We start from the raw sequence: 22,438 nt of genomic DNA on the forward strand, positions 1-22,438 counted from the left end.
ATAGGTTTATGAATGAACTGTTTCCTGTGATTTTATACTGTAGAAGAGTTTTTCTCTATTTGTGATGGTATGTTGATCTTCCTTGGGGATGGGAAATAAATGAGTAAACCATTAACGGAGAGTTTTCAGGAAAAAAAATAGTCCTAAAAAGAGGAAATATTAGAAACTGAAGATGGCTGTGCTTTGGTATAAGAAGGGATAGAGAAAAAACTGTCAGGCTTTCAAGATTCTGTTCCTGTATCCCATAACAGTAAAAAGCAAGCCTACAGAACTTGTAAAGGAGAAATGCTACATTTATCTTTTTTTAAAAAATCAATTAAAAAAATTTGTAGGCTGCAAAGGAATACCTGGCATGTTGACCACCTGTTCAGTGGCTACTAGAAAGGCAGCGGCACCAGAATTAGCAATAGCACTGAGGCCTGGAGATGCTCAGCAGCATTTATTTCAGGGTGGCAGCGAGTTTATTGATCTTTTTTAAAAGCCAGCAGGCCATTCAAGGCTGCTTGGCAGGCAGCATACTATGTGCGCTTGATAACAAATTTTCATAGAATTGCTGCTATGCCTACTCCAAATATGGTTGACTTTATTTATACTCTTAGTATGATTTTGGAATTAGTTTTCTATGTCTTCTGGGAACCATAAATCGATAGAAAAAGTCAAACTAAATAAGGAGGATTTGGGAAGAATTGTGCACTTTGAAGGTGGGGATAAGAGCCTGGAAGGATCATAAACCTTGTGAGCTCTGTAAAAATGAGAAATGTGCAGACCCTTTTCTATCTGTTTAAACGGTAATTCCTGCATAAACACTAATGATACTAGAAACAAAATGTTTTTATATTCAAATCAAATGTGGAAAACTTTCAGTAACAACTTTAGTGTGGAAATAGAAGAGACTGCAAAGCAAGTTATTTCTGCAGAATGAATTTGGGGCTGAAAGAAAAAAAGTTTTAATAGTTTCTAGGAATAGAATAGAAACTATTAAAAAAATGAGGAAATAAAGTGTACAGAAGCCCTGCCCAATCTGAGCAGCCTCTAGGTATGGACCGCCACTCCCATTTCTCAAAAGAATAGCCATATTAGCTGGGAATGCTGGGTGTTGAAGTGTAGTCCACAAGTAGGTGTTTAGGTGGTGGAGGGTTACTGTAGAAATATTAAAGGAAAAGATAGACCAGCAGGATAAAGTTGACATGTTTTTTTCATAACAAGTGAAGTATATTAGACAGTTGAATTGTAAAGAAAGATAATAAAAAGAGCCCAAGTGTTGGAGAGAATTCTAAAGAGAAACTACAGAAATAAATAGGGTAACTAATGTAGAATAATTATTTAATACCCATGTCATAAGGTTGTCTTCTTTCCTCTGTTCTGTAATTTAGAAGAACCCTAGCATATTTAGTTAGGAATTTAAGAATCAACAGGAGAACATATTATTGAAAAGGCAAGCAAGTTGAATCACTATGCCTCATTCACTTCATGTGCTTTCATGCGAAGAAAAGTCATTTCAAATTTTTTGGAGCATGGCAGAAACTTGACATTACTTTCAAGAAAGATGTGTGAAGCTAAACAGATTTCTGGTGTGGTACAATTAGCAGTTTGAAATATCAGATTACTTCGTGATAGTATTCGTCATCTGGAATTAAAATTGGGAGCAGGCATTAATTTACATGTACAGGTAGAAATGCCAAAGACTGACACTATTATTTCTATATGTGTATTAATGAAACAAATTAAGTAGGTTTTCAAGGATGTTTGCCACTTACAACATGTAATCAATAGACATACAGCATAAAGAGACTATTGCTAAAGGAGGCTATATTCCAGAAGAGCTCAGCAGAAACTTGGGGGCGGGGGAGTGTTTGGCTGTAGATGTCTGCTTAAAAATGTGTGCTGGTTATTGATTTTATATTTACGGCATTTCAAAGGACTTAATACTCTTTCCTGTGAGAAAGTGCTAGAATATTTAGGTTTCTTTAGCTTGGAAAAATAGTGACTGGACACAAGAATAGGATGCCTCCAAATAATAGTTGCAGGGGATTAGGGTTGGGAAAAGAGTATTTCTTTGTCTCATACTTATAAGCATCCCTAAGACATCTTTTGACCAGTGTGACAAACAAGTGGGCTGGACTAAGGTAGTTCTTAACATAACAACAACAACAAATAATAACAATAATGATGATGACGACGTTAATGATGATGATGATGATGATGTTGGAAGGGACCTTGGAGGTCATCTAGTCCAACCCCCTGCTCAGGCAGGAAACCCTATACCATTTCAGACAAATGGCTGTCCAGTCTCTTCTTAAAAGTGTTGGAGCATTCACAACTTCTGGAGGCAGGTTGTTCCACTGGTTAATTGTTCTGTCAGGAAGTTTCTCCTTAGTTCTAGGTTGCTTCTCTCCTTGATTAGTTTCCATCCGTTGCTTCTTGTCCTGCCTTCGGGCACTTTGGAGAATAGCTTGACTCCCTCCTCTTTCTGGTAGCCCCTGAGATATTGGAACACGATCATGTCCCCCCTCGTCCTTCTCTTCATTAAACTAGACATACCCAATTCCAGCAGCTGTTCCTTAAATGTTTTAGTCTCCAGTCCCCTAATCATCTTTGTTGCTCTTCTCTGTACTCTTTCTAGAATCTCAACATCTTTTTTACATCGTGGTGACCAAAACTGGATGCTGTATTCCAATTGTGTAAAGTGGTACTAACACTTCACGTGATCTTGATTCTATCCCTCTGTTAATGCAGCCTAGCATTGTGTTGGCTTTTTGGCAGCTGCAGCGCACTGCTGGCTCATATTTAAGTGATTGTCCATTAGGACTCTGAGATCCCTCTCACAGTTACTACTATTGAGCAAGGTAACCCCTATACTATACCTGTACATTTGGTTTTTCTTGCCTAAATGTAGAACCTTACTTTTTTCTCCATTGAATTTCATTTTGTTAGATAACAGAGTTATTCTTAATTTCTAATGACTACATTTTCTCCATGACAATCTATCCCTAATCTGTTCCTTCAGGTCTCTAACATGGATATACATAGTTAATTGAGTTTACTGGGTTCACATGACACACATGAAGTACCAACTAACCACAGAAACTGGCTTGCACAACTTAGTAGGCTAAAATATGGCGACTGTTTTGTGGTTGAACATGTTGTATAAAAATAGCCTCCAGTTTCCACTCCTCAGGACACTGGCTAAAATACTTGTATGTCCAAACTGGTGGCTGCAAAATTTTAGATAAACTTCTTTAAATAATTATGGCAAAGTGCTAAATTGCACATATAAAATTTATCTAATGGCTTTTGGAATATGAATAATAACTTTGGAAGGGAATTATTAAAAGCAAATTTGAAATTATGGATAGAGAAATATTAACTTCCATTTATTTTTGCGTTCCTAATTTCCCTTCTTCTGAACTGACTTTTCATACTAAAGAAAAATATATTATTAGTCATGGTGATATAGTGATTAGAATGCAGTATTGCAGGCTAACTGCCCAAGGCAGGAGTTCAGTCTTGACCGGCTGAAAGTTGATTCAGCTTTCCATCTTTCTGAGGTCAGTAAAATGAACACACAGATTGTTGGGAGCAATATGCTGACATTTCTAAATCAGAAAGCACTATGGAATGGTATATAAGTCTGAGTGCTATTGCTATTGCTAAATTGTTTAATATATTAATTTGATACACTGCTTTTTGTGATATTTTTAATACCTGTGCAGAACATTATGTATCGGTACTGTCCAGAAGTGTTGGCCTGCATCTGCTGTAATTCCATATCCAGTTTAAATAACTGTGTTAATTAAAGTCATGGACCTAATGGTTCTAAAATGTTAAAGGGTATCATGTTAGTGAAATTTCTGGAAGAACATTTATGTATGGGATATTAAGAATCGCTACCATGTCTTAGTTTCAAAATCCCAGATAACTTCTATATGGCAGGAAATACATTTTTTCTCTCTTTCTTTGTTGCCATCTAATGATTGTCTGGCCTACTATTAAGCATATTTGGAATTTTTGAGTTGTATCTACTTTCAAATTTCACTGGTTTAAAGACATCATTTATATAATTCACATAATCTGTGACAGAATGTATATTTACAAAATCATAATCATCATAATCATCTGCCTATCCCAGGTCTTTGGGAAGGACTCAATAGTGGATAAAAATGCCAAATCCTGTCTGAATATCTGGCTGACTGTGCAAAGAACTGTAATCATTAAATTTGTATGCTGCTTTCTGTTAAACGACTGGGTGACTCACAACAATCAAAACAAAGAAATCACAATAAAATTAACAAAACATAAAAAACAATAAAAGATGTCACCCATGAAGAAGCAAGGGGTTACACTCTATCTTGCCAAGGGCCTGGTTGATAGAATAATGATAGTATGTTTAGGGTTGATAGCTGAAAGAAACATTGTGTTAAGTTCAAAGATGGAGTTGGAGTTGTAGGCCTGCAGGGAAACTCTTATGTCTAAATAATTTTTTTATTGTTATAAATAATTAGGAGTCAATAGATAATTAGGAAGAGATTCCATGAAACCTGAGGTTTTGTCAGCTCTAATCCTGTTCCAAGTTGCTAGCCACCTTAGAAACACCTCTTATCATTTCTAATCCTGCCTCTTTCAGTGGTCCAGTGATCTAGCTTCTGCTTTCTAATTCCACTGGCATATCTAGCATTTCATTCATGGCAACCAATTTGGGTACTAATTTAATCAGAGGAAGAGTAAATGGGCAGGAAAAGCTCTCAGCATGATCTTGGAATGATAAGGTGCAAATGAAAAGGAAATCATTTTATCAAAGGGAAGTTTGCATGTAGCTAGAATTGAAAGGAAGTCTCACTTGGGTAAATCTACATATCAATAATAAGATTTTTGAGCAAAAGGCACTCCTGCCTGATAAACCCACACAGAAGATTTTTTTAGGTGTAAGAAATCCTACTACTCTGAATAAAGGAGTAAAACCTGTTACAGTGTATATATTAAACATAGATGAAAAGAAATTGTTAACTCTATTTTTATTTTATTCCAGAACTCCTTTGTTCCTCTTTCATTGCCCAATTTCCTAAGAAACAATATTTCTTATATATGGATAAGGAGGGCCCACAGCAATCATATCTGAACCTTGGTTTCTAAAACCAATGTTGATAATTTGAGATTTGTAATTTTATACTAAAATCTTGTATTTGCACTGCAAATGAAATGTTTTGAAATGATGTAATTGTATAAAGTCTATCAATTGCTTTCCAAGGATGAGCTAAAAGCATGGAGGGCTTTTTTAAATCAGGAAGGCAATCAACATAACTTAAATTTTCTTGATGGAATTATTCTCCCTTAAAAACAGGAAGTTCATAGTTTAAGCATACATTTGAGTGTTTATGTATTCAACTTCAGTTTATCTTGTCATAGTCACAAAGGTGTTAGTAATCCATTTTGATTGGATTGTATAATGAGGTTTAGCCAGGACCATCTTTGAAGGTTTTTTTGAAGGTTCAATTGCTATAAATGCTGCTAGAAGTGTTCTCAGATATGAGATTACCTAAAATAAATGAAAAGCATATTTAAATGAATAATTCTTTATTATACCAGCCATGTTGACTACTGCTCGGTTTCTTAATACAAGCCCATTATGAAATATATCAGATTTCCCTGTATAAATTTCTTCATCATTCACTTTCCATCACTTCCAAATATGAAAAAAGTAAGGTTCTACATTTAGGCAAGAAAAACCAAATGCACAGATATAGTGGTATCTTGCTCATTAGTAGCAACTGTGAGAGGAAACTTGGAGTCCTAGTGGACAATCACTTAAATATGAACCAGCAGTGTGCTGCAGCTGCTAAAAAAGCCAACGCAGTGCTAAACTGCATTAAAAGAGGGATAGAATCAAGATCACGTGAAGTGTTACTACCACTCTACAATGCTTTCATAAGGCCACACTTGGAATACTGCATCCAGTTTTGGTCACCACGATGTAAAAAAGATGTTGAGACTCTAGAAAGAGTACAGAGAGTAACAAATATGATTAGGGGACTGGAGGCTTAAAATATATAAGGAAAGGTTGCTGGAATTGGACATGTCTAATTTAATGAAAAGAAGAACTAGGGGTGACATGATAGCAGTGTTCCAATATCTCAGGGGCTACTACATAGAAGAGGGAGTCAAGCTATTCTCCAAAGCACCTGAAGGAAAGACAGGAAGTAATGGGGGGAAACTAATCAAAGACAGAAGTAACGTAGACCTAAGGAGAAATTTCCTGACAGTGAGAACAATTAACCAGTGGAACAACCTGCCTCCAGAAGTGGTGAATGCTCCAACACTGGAAGTTTTTAAGAAGAGACTGGACAGCCATGTGTCTGAAATGGTATAGGGTTTCCTGCCTGAGCAGGGGGTTGGACTAGATCATCTCCAAGGTCCCTTCCAACATTATCATCATCATCATCATCATTATTATTATTATTATTATTATTATTATTATTATTATTATTATTCATTGCACAGTCAGCCAGATGTTCATTCTGGATTTGGCATTTTTGTCTACCTTGGCAAGGACCCGGGATAGGCAGATGTGGATGTTTGATGGTATTACAGATATCGTCGCAGGATGGAAGCAGTTCCTAGTAAGGCCGTCTTTTGCAATTGACTAATGGCGAATTTGTCAATGCCTATGGTGTTCAAGTGGTGCTCCAGTTGTTTTGGGATTGCACCCAAGGCACCTATTACTATTGGTACCCTTGCTTGTCTTTGCCACAGTCTTTCTATTTCTAGGTCTTTGTATTTTGTTATCTTCTCCACTTCTTTGTCGTCTATTCTGCGGCCTACAGGCACTGCCATGTTGTTGTTGTTATCATCATCATCATCATCTGAAATAACCTTTCTTGCTATGGCACCAAAATGTAAATATTTCTTGCTTTAAAAGTTAAGACTTTTCTGACAGTCAGTTGTCAGTTACCTTTCAGACGATTTAGTTTCCCAGTAAGCTCTTTATTATTGGAAATGACTGTAGTATGTCATGTTCCAAACTCAGTCTTTAAGGATGGCTGGAAAGTCCTGTGGAGAGTTGGTCATTTATAAGAAGTTAGCCTTCCACAGTAGCAACCTTGCTAGCTAGCAATGATTGCATTTCAGCAAATGGGAAACATACAGGAAGTCCTTGACGTATGACTACAATTGAGCCCACACTTTATGTTGTTAAGTGAGACAGTTGTTAAGTAAGTTTTATCCCACTTTCTTGCCACAATTGTTAAGTGAATCACTGTGATTAAGTTAGTAACACGGTTGTTAAATGAATCTGGCTTCCCCATTGAGGTTACTTGTCACAAGGTCACAAATGTGATCACATCACCCGGGGACACTGCAACCACCATAAACATGAGTCAGTTGCCAAGCATCTTTACTTTTGGAGGAGCTCTTTACAGCATTTGCTGCCTGTCCACCATCTTGGCTCCTCCCTCCAGCTCAGTTGCCAAGCATCTGAATTTTGATCATATGATGAGGGGGATGCCACAAGGGTCAAAAGTGTGAAAAACAATCATAAGTCACTTTTTCCAATTCCGTTGTACCGGGACTTAGTTAGAAAAAGCTGGTTGGCTGTTCCTGATCTACATAGGTTCACTTTTTCAGGATAACGTCTGTTTCTGTTATTTTTCTTTAGTAATGATGTTAATTGCTTAGTTGCCTACTATATTTTGGGTGTTGCTTTTGCTACATACTACCATATTTTTTTAAACTATTGTTGACCATGTCATTTTATTACCTTTAACAAGTGAATAAAATATAGCTACATTGGTCACATTGAGTCCTTACATTCTGGATATATGTGATGAATTATCTATTTACATGATTATAAATCCTTATTAGTTAATGTTACACTAATTCTTTAATAAATGGTTTTTTTTCTGTATTGACATTTCTCCACAGATTTCAGAATATTCATCAGATGATGAAAATTTTGAAGGAAGCAATGTAGAAACAGAAGCTACTAGTTTAGAGTTTCCTAAAAAGTTCCAGTTCTGTTTTGGAGTAGGGTTTGAAACAGATACAGGAAGATCAGCAACTGACTGGCTAAAATCTGCTCAGACCCTTCTACAAACTCCTAAGAAAAAAATAGGAAAAAGTTTGAAGACTCCAGAAGATTCTGCAAAAAAAAGAAAATTGCTGAGGTATGGACCAGTTGTTTAAAGGGAGAACAAAATTAATTTTTGGAGTTATATTTTTGAAACTTTAAAAAGATTTCAGTTTCAGCCATTTCAGTTTTTATCATGTTTTATTGCTAGTTAGCTTTTTTCATGTTTTTCAGAAAGTGATAAAAACTCCTGCTGAGTTTGTCTGTTTGCAGCCTTAGATTAGCTGAAATGGTGATCCTGATTTCCAGTGCTCTCTGCCAATCTCCCCCAAGCAAAGCAAGTGGGGAAGCTGTCAGGAAGTTGGAAATTGATCCCATTCACATTGGTGGGGGTTTTTGTTGTTGTTGTTGTTGTTGTTTTTGGCCTGCCTGTGGTCGTTCTTTTTCTCTGTTTAGTTAAGGAAATATCTCTGAAAGGATGATCCAATGGGTCATGGCTCATCTAAATCTATATAAAATTTGTTATGCCTGTGAAATACTTACGGTATTCATTAAATTTCCAATGTTTCCATACCAGGCAGTTTAAAGCATACAATTTCTGCTATGGAATCAGAATGATATAACATTGTGTAAAGGGATTAAATGACCAAACTATGAAAGCAAAAGTAGTACATAAAAGAGGATTTATGAGGACCCTTCGTTCTTAACTTTTCAGTGTTTAGTATATAACTCTTTCAATCAGAAGTCTTACTTTCCATTCTAAGCTATAAGCAAGGTGTACACTAATTTTTCCTTAAGTAAATCTTTCTGTATTTATATGTTTTACCTTTTGTGTCAAATAACCCTCATTTAATATATGGGTTCAAATGCATCCTGGCAATATTTTTTTTAAAAGAAATATAAAATGTTTTGCTTATTCAATGCTATATTCCAACCTTGAGATGTGGTGTGGTATTTTTGTCCCCCAAACTATAATACAGGTAGTCTGACTTATGACTACAATTGGTACTGGAATTTCAGTCATTCAGACAAGCCCTCTTTTCTTTCCATACCTATTCCATCTTCAATGTCTTTACAAATGTTGTAGTACTACTTGTCTCTTCTAACAGATCTCAAACTCCTTTATGAGATGTTTTGTCTTTTTAAGCTTTGGCTTCTCTTCTCTTTTTGGCAGTTTCCACACTTCTCATATCCAGTTTGCTTTCTTCTCTTTCATCGTTTTTGGCAGTTTCATTCCACATTCATTCTTTATGAATTCATAACTCCTCTAATTCTCTATAAATGAAGCTCAGGATTTCAAAGCGATTCTTGATGTTCTCCTATTCACTATCATTTGTGAAAACCAACTGACTTTCTTCTTTATCTTTAGGAGTTTGTGACCCTTTATCAGTGCCTAGGCATTTCTTTAATGCTACAATTGGGTTCCTCCACCTCTTTTTAGCAATAATGTAGTCAATTTGATTTCTATATACTCCATCTGGTGATGTTTAAGTATGGAGGCCTCATTTTGGCTGTTTGAAGACAATGTGAGCTATGAAGAAATGATTGCAATGGCAGAAATTGATAAGTTGGTCTCTTGCTTATTTCAGTTGCTTAAGCCGTACAATCCAACTAAATTTTCCTCTTTAATGTTTCCAACTTTGGCATTCCACTCTCCAGTCATGAGCAGCACATCTTGTATGTCAGTTTCAAATTGAACTTAATCATAGAAGACAGCAACCTCCTCTTCTTTTGCATTGGTGGTTGGAGCATAAACTTGAAAGATTGTCTTAATAAAAATACGTATTACAGCACAAAAATACTCTAGAACATATACTACAAGGTATTCACTTAAATATAACAATTGAGCAAAAGCCTTTAATGTGGCTTCATTACAGATTTTTCTTCACCGAAGTAATTCAAAATAGGGTCATAGCTGATAATTTCTTATTCTTAGCTTGGACAGTTTTCAATATTATTTGCAAATAAGTAAGTTTCAGAATTGCTTTTAATAAAATTGTTTTGAGGGCCATTCCCTTTACAAATACTGAACTTTTTCAGCCATGGACAATTTTCAGACTACAGAAAGTGCATACTTGACCTAGCTTATGAAATGAATCATGAGGTCAAGTATGCACAAGGAGTATTTTGGGACACATTCCTTACCAGTGGTCACTTGTCTTCCAGTAATGTGCTGTAGGGCAATGGTCAAAAGTACACTTGTCTTGACTGAAATTACACTCTTCAGGTGGAAAGTTTATTCTGACCCAAAGAGTATTCTTGTATCAATTTTAAAATGGTTCTGTTTTTTATTCCAGGAATTAAAAAAACACTATATATTGTAACTGCCTATATTAAATGTAGAGTATACACACACTCTGTATGAATCCGTTCACATACTGTTTTGTGTTACATTTATTTAATAATGCCTTGGAGAAAATCAGTGAATTTTGAGAATTTGAAAAGTAATTTCTTCTATCTCTAGGGAAGGGCTAGCAGAAAGATTGAATACGCTTCAGAATAGAAAGAGATCTGCAGTAAACTTTTGGAGGCATCAGTATACCTCTCACCATGAAACACTTTCAGGTAAGAACTATAATAAAAATATTTTTACTATGATTTGGAATAAAGTATAATTTTTTTAAAAAAAGTGTTATGGTTATATTGATATGACATTGTAACTTTATGTCTTCAAGGTTTGACTGTCATAATATACTTAACACCCAGAGTGCCTCTATGAGGGAAATGGGCATTTAAGAAGTTTGATATATAAATATTTTGTGTTGATTCTTCAAGGAAGAAACATGAATATCTTATATCTATTTACATCAATGGTATCTTTTCAACATATGTTTGGTGGCTTTCAAATGTTAATTGTAAACATTGCTGATTATCCTAAATCTCTCAGAGTATAGTGCAAAAACAAATTAAATGGCAACTGTGTGAACTTGACTACATCCAATATGCTGCTTTGGTGCTATAGAGTCATGGGCATTTGCTGTAATGTCTTGCCCAAAATATGTTGTCCATTGGTGTAATGGATTCATGTTTAATCTACTACAATTACAACCCACCTTTTCCAGAGTTGCCTTGATACCCTGGGTTGAACTTTCCATCTTTGTGTTCCCTCGTAACTTTATGGCAAACAAACTGGATCTATTAGGTAAATGTGCCCAAACCATCTCAGCCACCATTTTTTGCTTTATCAGTTATTATTGGCTGGTTGCAGTATTGTTGACACATGGGTTTTTTTCTCACTATGATCTATCAGTGTACTGCCAAAGACTCCGACATAGAAGGTTTCCAGTTTTCAATCTCTGGCTAGAGAAGCATTCATGATTTAGCCCAATATAACAGACCTGGTAATACCACTGACTGAAACATTTGCATTTTGATGTTTTAATTTTTTTTTGTTCTGTAACTGACTAGAATTATAAACAAACACATGTTAAAAATAAAAGTAAAATTAAGATAGAACATTGCAATTGGCAATAGCTTTGTTAGTGGATAATCAAAGTGTGCCTAATTTTACAGGCAGTATAACAAAACCTAACTAAGTTCAAGGAGACTAAAACATACTGATCTGATAACAATAATAAAAAGATCAGAATTTCCCAGATGTTTTACCAGATAAGGAATTCTAAAATGGGTTCTTGAGTCCTTGTAAAGTGTTGCAGTATAGCATGATGTGAACTGAAGTTTCAACCACAGTCTCAGTTCCTAGAAGATTTTTTTGTATCAGCTCCCTAAACTGCTGTATAGAGAGCATTGAAACATGCTAAAGTTAGTGCTCTTCAGAATTTGGAAACAGTTATGTAATGCAAATAACTTGCTGGTTTGTAAAAAGAGGCTTGACTGCTCAGAAAAATGTTCTTAGGTAGGGCATACAGATCCTGTTGTGCTTTCATATCTGTGATATGTTGCTTAAATGTTCTGAGTGCATGTTTATTACCCATGATTAGGAATACTTTGATGGGATGTTGAAGTTTTTGTGAAATTGTCCTGAACTATGTTGGTTTGTAATTGTCCTCAATAAGGAAAGAACTCAATCCTGTGGTAAAGAACAGTAACTTCAAACAATATGCCGTGATGCAGATCCATACTTCAGTTTCTACTTCAGATAGCCCCCCTTCTCTCAATACTATATTTGGGGAGCAAGTGGCTACCTAAAATATAGTCCTTGGGAATACAGATTGGACACTTTCAAGAGGAATATGAACTGTAAGGTCATAGCTGGATACCAAAAAGTAGTTGTGCACAAGTCCTAGCTGAATATAGCTGCAGTTCTTCTGGGATTTGTTGAGTTTCTCTGGCGAAGTGAAAAGATTGAATAGTGGCCATTGTTTTTTGACCATTTTCTGACATAGGTTTAGTGTACACTGCATTGTGGAGCTCTAGAAAACCATACCCACATATTTAAAAGATTTCACTTCATCAATACACTGGCCATTTATCTTCCAAGTATGCAGTTTAGGTGCATTTTGGATATAATAATATTAACCTTTTGCCATAAGCAGTAGATGTATAAATCAAAACATTCATTGACTCATCAATGTTTTTGTCCCCCCTGATAGTGCCTATTGCAATAGTGAAATACCAGATATCAAAAACTATTCTGATCTTCATGAGCCAGTTTTTCTCTTTGCTTTGAATTTAGAGTTGGATGGTCTACATAGTATTTTACTGACTATGGACAGCAGTTTTTTCATTTGTAGCTGGCTTCTTTGCTAAAGGTGGAAGTTAGGATTGTTTCCTTTGTTAACATGATACCGTCTTGCTTTCATGTGCTTGGTATTTATTCTGAAGTACAAAACAATTGAAGTAGGAAGTGCAGTTGTCATAATAAAGAGTCATCTTGTGACATCAGTGCTTCTGCTATGACCTCATCACATCCAGCAACTTTGTTTTACTTAAATAGTTGTATATCTGCTTTTATATTCACAGTGTTTGGCAGCTCCTGTGGTATTAGTTCATCAAGAAGATGTAAGTTGTGGGGTGGTTTTATACATGGTATATCAGGTTCTTTGTGATTATATAGCTGGTGGTAATGTTCTTTCCATCAATTCAAATGTCAATAATGTGATGTAAAAAGGTATCATGGGAATTATGAGTGTGGCCACTGATACCATGCATACAATCTCAAAGATGTCACAACATGATATATATTGCCCACTATTCTCACTGCTTAGTAGCTCCTTAGCGTTCTGCAGCAGCATTATCACAGTACCTTATTTGTTCCAATTGGAGATGATGGCAGATGGCATGGTGGACCTGTTGGTATTATCAAATATATTACATATTTACATTTGATTAACAGAGAAGAAAAAATATGGGAGGAGGGATGACCAAGATGGTAGTCAGTGGGCAAAAGATTATAAGTTTCTCAGCTATCATATTTTTTTTCAAAAATCTGGGTTTTCTTCTCTGTCAAAAAACAGTAAAAATGTAGATTTACATTGTGCCCACATATTAATAGGAGGGTACAGGACTTATCTATAGTTCCTTAAACCAGAGTTTTCTTCTTTCTGAAATTATCTGTACTTTAAGAAGTTGCAGGTAATCATTGTGTTTGTGTCTTTGAATTCTATGAAGATCTTTTTTGTTTTTGAATCAGACGTGTTCCAAAGGTGCTTTTTCAAGAGGCAACTGGACTTTGTTATTTTTCTTTGAAGACGTTTCGCTTCTCATCCAAGAAGCTTCTGAGCTGAAAAAGCTTCTTGGATGAGAAGCAAAACGTCTTCAAAGAAAAACAAGAAAGTCCAGTTGCCTCTTGAAAAAACACCTTTGGGACAACCGTTACCTGAATGACTGAGCATCTTCATAGACATTGAATCTGACATGTTGCACAGGCCTTCTCTGTATTACCAAGATCCAACTCAATATGCATATTCTTTGTTTAAAGAAATATAAAAAGGACAATTTGGCTGTTTCTTTTGCATGAAAGCCTGCATTTTAAGGATGCAATAACACCCTTGCTCCATTTAGATTATTTTTTATTAAAAAGACTATTTAATCACCCCCCCCTCCAGTATCTTTAATAGCACCATATTTTATAATTGCTGTCAATTTCAGTGAATGCTAGAAGTAAATGAATAAAGTAATTTTTTAGAGTTCCAGAGAATGGCAGATTTCCAGTGTTCATTTTGTGACCTCATTTTGTGACCTCTGATCACCTCATAGTTTTGTTGTTGTTGAAAAAAATATTTTATTTCTGAATAAGGTGCATACAAATACATTTGTTAATTAGAAGCCTTTATAAAAGAAGCTAGAAAATAGGTATCAATACAGGATTCTAAACGGGATTATATGCGTGTAGTTTTTTCTCACATTTGCCTATCTTATTTGAGGAAAGTAAAGTGCTATTTAAGTAAAAGTAAACATTTTTCAAGTTTAAGCTTTTATGATTAGGCTTAAAGTAAAGCACTTAAGTTTGTACATTGTGTGTACACTCCCCTTTTTTCTCTATGGATTGAGTCACTGGTTTTATGTTTAAAAAGCTTCTCCTGCCAGATGTCTTCTGGCTTAGTTGGTACACCTGTGCACAAATATGTGTAACCTCCTTCAACAGAAAATAAGGACAATGGAAGAATGTTGTTATATAATTGATAATAAGCTTTGCAGACTTAACAGGATTATATTTTTTGGAAAGAAACCATTCTAAATGTTCAGCATAGAAAAGTTCTCCTAAAGAATAATTTCTAGGCCTTTGAAAATGTATAAGGAAGATAATATAAGAAGTGTCCACTTTTTTGCTGCTGGACCTTTCTTTGGACTTACCAAAATATTGGCCTTTCCCAGAGGTTCCTTCACACTCCCAGGAAAAGAAGTGTGCATAGAAGAACAGAAAGAACAAGATAGACAGTGACATTATGGGATTTAAAATCACATACTTTCACAAGTGTAATATTCATTGTTTCAGCTTCATGTATACTTTTTATCTGTTTTTGTGGAATGGAATAGTATTAAACCTAAGAAATTTTTTTAAAGGAAAAGAAATCAAAGGTGAGGAAAGAAGTCCATAGAGAAGTGAAGAGGGATGAAAATAATGAGTGAACAAGCAAAGAAATCAGAAAATTGGAGAAAAACAAAACCACTAGATAAAGTTTATACAAAGGCCTCATTGAAATGGATAGTGGTTTTGAGTGGAATCACTATCAACGATATGGAAATGTCCTATCTTTTAATTTTAAAAATCCATTTCTTTGACTATAAGAAGACTGTCAGTTATGTCAGTCATTCAAGTTATAATGCCTTTAGAAAATGGGAATTCCAGAATATCTCATTATCCCCATACACAGTTATACAGAAATACATTGTCACAGTTTGTATAGAACAAGGTAAAACAGACTGAATGCAGATTGACAAAGGAGTGAGGCAAACAGTATATGCTCTGCAGTACTTATTTGTCTATCCTGTATGTTGATTTATATTGAGGGTGGCTGGAATGGAAGAAGATAAGCATAGTTTAAGATTGAGGAAGAAGAATCACTAATCTTCGGTATTCTAAAGAAACTATCTGATAGTTGAAAATGCAAATCATCTGCAAACTCTAGTAATGAAAACCAAAGAGCATAGTGAAAAAATAGAGCTGAGTTTAAAGATTAAGATTAAATATAAACAGCCCAAACTAATAACAACAAATACAATGACAATAAAGACATTGAAGTGATGGATGCCGTCTGCTTTTTAGGATTGAATATCTACAGTAAAGTAACCAACAGTCAGGTAAAATGCCGCAGAATAGCAATCAAAATTTTGGAAAAGATATTCAGGTTCTATAAGTACAAAACTCAGAATTGTGAAGGCTGTGATTTTCTTTGTGATATTGTATAGAAGAAAAATTTGGACTTTGAAGAAAGGATATTGATGCTTTTAAGCTTTAGTTTTAGAGAACATGCCCAAGAATACTATGAATAACCAAGATAGAAAAAAATAGATCTGTCCACCCATCCATCCAGAGTTTTCATTTAAGGCAAAAAATAATCAGGCTCAAATATTCATGTTTTGAAGTCTCAGCTGCTTTGAAAAGTCCATATTGCTGGGAAATGTGGAAGAAAAGAGAAGAAGAGGATGACTAGTAGCATATAGTAGTCCATGGATTCAGTTACTATGGGGATAGCCTCTCTATTGGAAGCTATCTAAAGGGATAGGTTGGGGAAGATAATTCTAGATAAATTCTAGTGGTTCTAAGAGTTGGCCCCGAACGGGGCACATAATAAAATATATTATTACTTAATAGTTCATCTGAGTAATAATTGCATTATGAGCCAGTATTTTACTCCCAAAATGTGTTGCCATTTAAAAATAATTCCTCCAATGCCAATGTCTTGTGAGAGGAAACAAGGTTTAAGTTTTCTGCCCATCTTATATTTATATTGTATTGTCTGCCTTCCGTGTTGCAAAAGTGAATTTGTTACTATTTTGTAACAAATTTATATTATGTTGTTTTATGTTTTAATGGTGTTGTGTTTTATTACCATATTGTAAACTGCTCAGATTGTGATCTTTAAAGTTTATAAATTAGTAAAATATCTTGCTTTACTTTCCAAGTTTAACCTTAATAAGATTAAATATTTTGCAAAATCAGGTGTAATCCATTTTCTAGGATAATCCCTAATTTAGGAATAGTACTCCTGGATCAGATCAAGGCCCATCTAAGTCCAGCATTTTGTTTTTCACCGTGTCATTAAATGTTTCCAAATTACTTGGAAAGAGGAAATAGTATCACTGCTCCATGTGGAAACAAGTTATTCCAAGTTTGTTATGCACTGCCTATAGAAGTACTTTTGTTTTGTCTAAGTCTTTTTTTTACTTTCTGTATGTCATAAATGATTCTTTACACCTTAGTCATGTCTCTTTTCAACAATCTTTTTGTCCAACCTAGATTTTCTAACTCTCTAGTTTTTTTTTCATAGGATTTTGAGCCTCAGCCCACTTTGATTCCTGTGCTTTTCCCCAGTTATTTAATAACTTTTTTACTATGCATTAGAAAAGTACGCACTATTCCAGATGCCAATATACAATAAATTTTGCATTTTCTTTTTATCCCTTTTTCTCTAGGAGCATTATGAAACATCATTTTATCCATACAGGGAGTGCAGAATTATTAGGCAAATGAGTATTTTGACCACATCATCCTCTTTATGCATGTTGTCTTACTCCAAGCTGTATAGGCTCGAAAGCCTACTACCAATTAAGCATATTAGGTGATGTGCATCTCTGTAATGAGAAGGGGTGTGGTCTAATGACATCAACACCCTGTATCAGGTGTGCATAATTATTAGGCAACTTCCTTTCCTTTGGCAAAATGGGTCAAAAGAAGGACTTGACAGGCTCAGAAAAGTCAAAAATAGTGAGATATCTTGCAGAGGGATGCAGCACTCTTAAAATTGCAAAGCTTCTGAAGCGTGATCATCGAACAATCAAGCGTTTCATTCAAAATAGTCAACAGGGTCGCAAGAAGCGTGTGGAGAAACCAAGGCGCAAAATAACTGCCCATGAACTGAGAAAAGTCAAGCGTGCAGCTGCCAAGATGCCACTTGCCACCAGTTTGGCCATATTTCAGAGCTGCAACATCACTGGAGTGCCCAAAAGCACAAGGTGTGCAATACTCAGAGACATGGCCAAGGTAAGAAAGGCTGAAAGACGACCACCACTGAACAAGACACACAAGCTGAAACGTCAAGACTGGGCCAAGAAATATCTCAAGACTGATTTTTCTAAGGTTTTATGGACTGATGAAATGAGAGTGAGTCTTGATGGGCCAGATGGATGGGCCCGTGGCTGGATTGGTAAAGGGCAGAGAGCTCCAGTCCGACTCAGACGCCAGCAAGGTGGAGGTGGAGTACTGGTTTGGGCTGGTATCATCAAAGATGAGCTTGTGGGGCCTTTTCGGGTTGAGGATGGAGTCAAGCTCAACTCCCAGTCCTACTGCCAGTTTCTGGAAGACACCTTCTTCAAGCAGTGGTACAGGAAGAAGTCTGCATCCTTCAAGAAAAACATGATTTTCATGCAGGACAATGCTCCATCACACGCGTCCAAGTACTCCACAGCGTGGCTGGCAAGAAAGGGTATAAAAGAAGGAAATCTAATGACATGGCCTCCTTGTTCACCTGATCTGAACCCCATTGAGAACCTGTGGTCCATCATCAAATGTGAGATTTACAAGGAGGGAAAACAGTACACCTCTCTGAACAGTGTCTGGGAGGCTGTGGTTGCTGCTGCACGCAATGTTGATGGTGAACAGATCAAAACACTGACAGAATCCATGGATGGCAGGCTTTTGAGTGTCCTTGCAAAGAAAGGTGGCTATATTGGTCACTGATTTGTTTTTGTTATGTTTTTGAATGTCAGAAATGTATATTTGTGAATGTTGAGATGTTATATTGGTTTCACTGGTAAAAATAAATAATTGAAATGGGTATATATTTGTTTTTTGTTAAGTTGCCTAATAATTATGCACAGTAATAGTCACCTGCACACACAGATATCCCCCTAAAATAGCTATAACTAAAAACAAACTAAAAACTACTTCCAAAAATATTCAGCTTTGATATTAATGAGTTTTTTGGGTTCATTGAGAACATGGTTGTTGTTCAATAATAAAATTAATCCTCAAAAATACAACTTGCCTAATAATTCTGCACTCCCTGTATTAGTTATTGTTTCTTTTACTTCTGTAAGCTGAAAAAAGAAGAGTTGCCACTGCTCTGACCTTCATGTTAAACTTAAATATCATGCATTTGAGTAAATAATATCTATATATAGATTTTTGGCAGTGAGCTTTCCATTCTATTGAACATGGACAGTATGTAAGGGCATGAATTTTTTTGCCAAAGATCTAAATCTGCTCTGAAGAAGCCAACATCACAATTAATAAAACATCAAGTCATGTTCATTGTCTCATACTGCATTGTCTGGAATTCATTTGATGAATTTCAGGTCTCTTCATAAAATTAGTTGTTACACTATAATTCCTATTTTGCTTGAATGATAGAATTTATCATAATGAAATTATTTCAAATGGTAAGTGACATTGCAGTTATTTATACTCTGTCATTTTTGGAGATATGATTCTGAGATTAAGTAACACGAGAAACAAAAATTATGCATTTATTATATTGGGGAACAACATCCAATTGTTTAAAAGCAAATTGTATATTTTTGATTGGATTTTTTAATAATTACTAGATAATTTGCTCTATTAAAAACTTAAAGTGAATGAATAAATGAATTGTAGTTGAAACCAAAATACCTGCATATGAATACAGTTTGTGAGAATTCAGTTATGTATTCTGACCAAAAGAACATCCATAATAGTATCTGTAGGATAACCCTGGTTATTTACACAATAATCAAGTATTCAGAGGAAATGAATTCTGATGCTTCCCTTTTTTGTATTCGGAGCATCTGAAGATCAAAGAGTTTGAGCATCTTGCACAAGAGGAACAGCCATATTCATCTAGTTTATGTTACAGATATACAGTTGCAAGAAAAAGTATGTGAACCCTTTGGGATTATGTGGAGTTTTGCATGAATTGGCCATAAAATACACTCTAAACGTCATGTAAGTCACAACAATAGAAAAACACAGTCTGCTTAAAATAATACTACACAAACATTAGCTGTTGTCATGTTTTAATTGAACATAAGATGGAAACATTCACAGTGCAGGGTGGAAAAAGTATGTGAACCCCTAGCCTAATGAATTCTCCAAGAGCTAATTGGAGCCAGGAGTGAGCCAACCTTGATTCCAACCAGTATGATGATATTGGGTGTGTTGCTGACAGCTGTCCTGCCCTTTAAAAACACACACCTGTTTTGGGTTTACTGGTCTCAAGAAGCACTGTCTGATGTGAACCATGCCTCGCAGAAAAGAGCTCTCAGAACACCTACGATCAAGAATTGTTGACTTGCATGAAGCTGGAAAGGGATACAAAAGTATCTCCAAAAGCCTTGATGTTCATGTGTCCACGGTAAGACAGACTGTCTACAAATGGAGAAAGTTTAGCACTGTTGCTACTCTCCCTAGGCGTGGTCGTCCTGTAAAAATGACTGCAAAAGCACAGCGCATAATACTTAATGAGGTAAAGAAGAATCCTAGAGTGTCAGCTAAAGACCTACAGAAATCTCTGGCACATGCTAACATTTTTGTTGACACATCTACAATAAGGAAAACATTAAACAAGAATGGAGTACATGGGAGGACACCACGGAGGAAACCATTGCTGTCCAAACAAAATATTGCAGCACGTTTGAAGTTTGCAAAAGAGCACCTGGATGTTCCACAGCACTACTGGCAAAATATACTGTGGACAGATGAAACCAAAATTGAGTTGTTTGGGAAAAACACACAACACTGTGTGGAGAAAAAAAGGCACAGCACACCAATATCAAAACCTCATCCCCACTGTAAAACATGGCGGAGGGAGCATCATGGTTTGGGGCTGCTTTGCTGCCTCAGGGCCTGGACAGATTGCTGTCATTGATGGGAAAATGAATTCCAGAGTTTATCAGGACATTTTGCAGGAAAACGTACGACCATCTGTCCGCCAGCTGAAGCTCCGCAGAGGATGGGTGATGCAACAGGACAATGACCCAAAGCATACAAGTAATTCAACAAAACAATGGCTTCAACAGAACAGAATACGCCTTCTGGAGTGGCCCAGTCAGAGTCCTGACCTCCACCTGATTGAAATGCTGTGGCATGACCTTAAGAGAGCGATTCACACCAGACATCCCAAGAATATTGCTACACTGAAACAGTTTTGGGAAGAGGAGTGGTCCAAAATTACTCCAGATCATTGAGCAGGTCTGATCTGCAACTACAGGAAACGTTTGGTTGAGGTTATTGCTGCCAAAGGAGGGTCAACCAGTTATTAAGTCCAAAGGTTCACATACTTTTTCCACCCTGCACTGTGAATGTTTCCATTTTATGTTCAATTTAAACATGACAACAGCTAATGTTTGTGTAGTATTATTTTAAGCAGTCTGTGTTTTTCTATTGTTGTGACTTACATGACGTTTAGAGCACATTTTATGGCCAATTCATGCAAAACTCCACGTAATCCCAAAGGGTTCACATACTTTTTCTTGCAACTGTATAATGATCCACTCTGAACCCAAAATGGGCTCTGGATGTCATTTTCAGAGTGAAAGACAGGCCCTCTAAAATGCTTGCCAAGATTAGTAGCCAAAAATTTGTCATCACTCAGATCATCAGATTGAATAATCATGGCATGAGGAACTAGAGGGTAAGCAGTTCAAAATCCTCAGTTGCTCTCTAGAACATTTAGTTGCTAGAACAGAGAAATATTTGATACCTTATATCAGCTGAACCTTCCTTCCTCCCTTCCTCCCTCCCTCCTCTCACATTGAATCTCACCTCAAAATTTATCAGAATCCAGGTCTACTCATTCAGCAGTATAAGAGAACTAGCACTCAGCTATTCAAATGGGGCCAAAACAATATATGTATCATAAAATACAGCATATAGGTGAGAGGAGAAAAATTCAGCCATTTCTTTTCATCAGATAAGGGCCCAGTGCTCTTCAACATCTTCAGCAATGATTTGGATGAGGGGATAGATGGGAAACTCATCAAATTTGCAGAGGATACCTAACAGAGACATAGAATCAAGATCACGTGAAGTGTTAATACCACTCTACAATGCTTTGGTAAGGCCACACTTGGAATACTGCATCCAGTTTTGGTCACCACAATGTAAAAAAGATGTTGAGACTCTAGAACAGACATGTCAAACTTGCGATGTCACGTGATGTTGCACAACATATCGGGATGGTTTTCCCATTGCCGGCAATGGGGTGGGCACGGCTTCTGCATGAAGCATCTGGCCTGTGGGTCGGCAGTTTGACACCTCTGCTCTAGAAAGAGTACAGAGAAGAGCAACAAAGATGATTAGGAGACTGGAGGCTAAAACATATAAGGAAGGTTTGCTGGAACTGGGTATGTCTAGTTAAATGAAAAGATGGACAAGGGGTAACATGATAGCAGTGTTCATATCTCGGGGGCTGCCACATAGAAAAGGGAATCAAGCTATTCTCCAGAGCACCTGAAAGCAGGACAAGAAGCAACAAATGAAAACTAACTAAAGAGAGAAATTTCCTGACAGAACAATTAATCAGTGGAACAACCTGCCTCCAGAGGCTGTGAATGCTCCAACACTGGAAGTTTTTAAGAGACTGGACAGCCATTTGTCTGAAATGTTAAGGGTTTCCTGCCTGAGCAGGAGGTTGAACTAGATGACCTCCAAGGTCCCTTCCAACTTTATTATTATTATGGATAGAGCAATGTCTTGTACTTGAGCATAAATATCACTTTTTGCTAGAAATGCAGCAGTTCCTCATAAAACACCCTCTATTAGTTAACTTCTCTAGTTCC

The 22,438-nt window shown here is 36.2% G+C and overlaps 1 protein-coding gene across 1 annotated transcript in view; it reads left to right on the forward strand.

Annotated features, from left to right (window-relative positions):
* The window catches only part of SPIDR (scaffold protein involved in DNA repair), a gene marked incomplete at its 5' end in the record, with an annotated part of 189,903 nt that overhangs the window by 50,236 nt on the left and 117,229 nt on the right, over positions 1-22,438 (forward strand). The window contains 2 exons of the mRNA XM_083360314.1: positions 7,915-8,156; positions 10,524-10,624. Of these exons, the coding sequence (XP_083216440.1) occupies positions 7,915-8,156; positions 10,524-10,624 (343 nt within the window). The remainder of the gene's footprint in view (positions 1-7,914; positions 8,157-10,523; positions 10,625-22,438) is intronic.

Source organism: Vipera ursinii (genome assembly GCF_947247035.1).
Source record: "Vipera ursinii genome assembly, chromosome: 3".
Classification (NCBI taxonomy): domain Eukaryota; kingdom Metazoa; phylum Chordata; class Lepidosauria; order Squamata; family Viperidae; genus Vipera; species Vipera ursinii.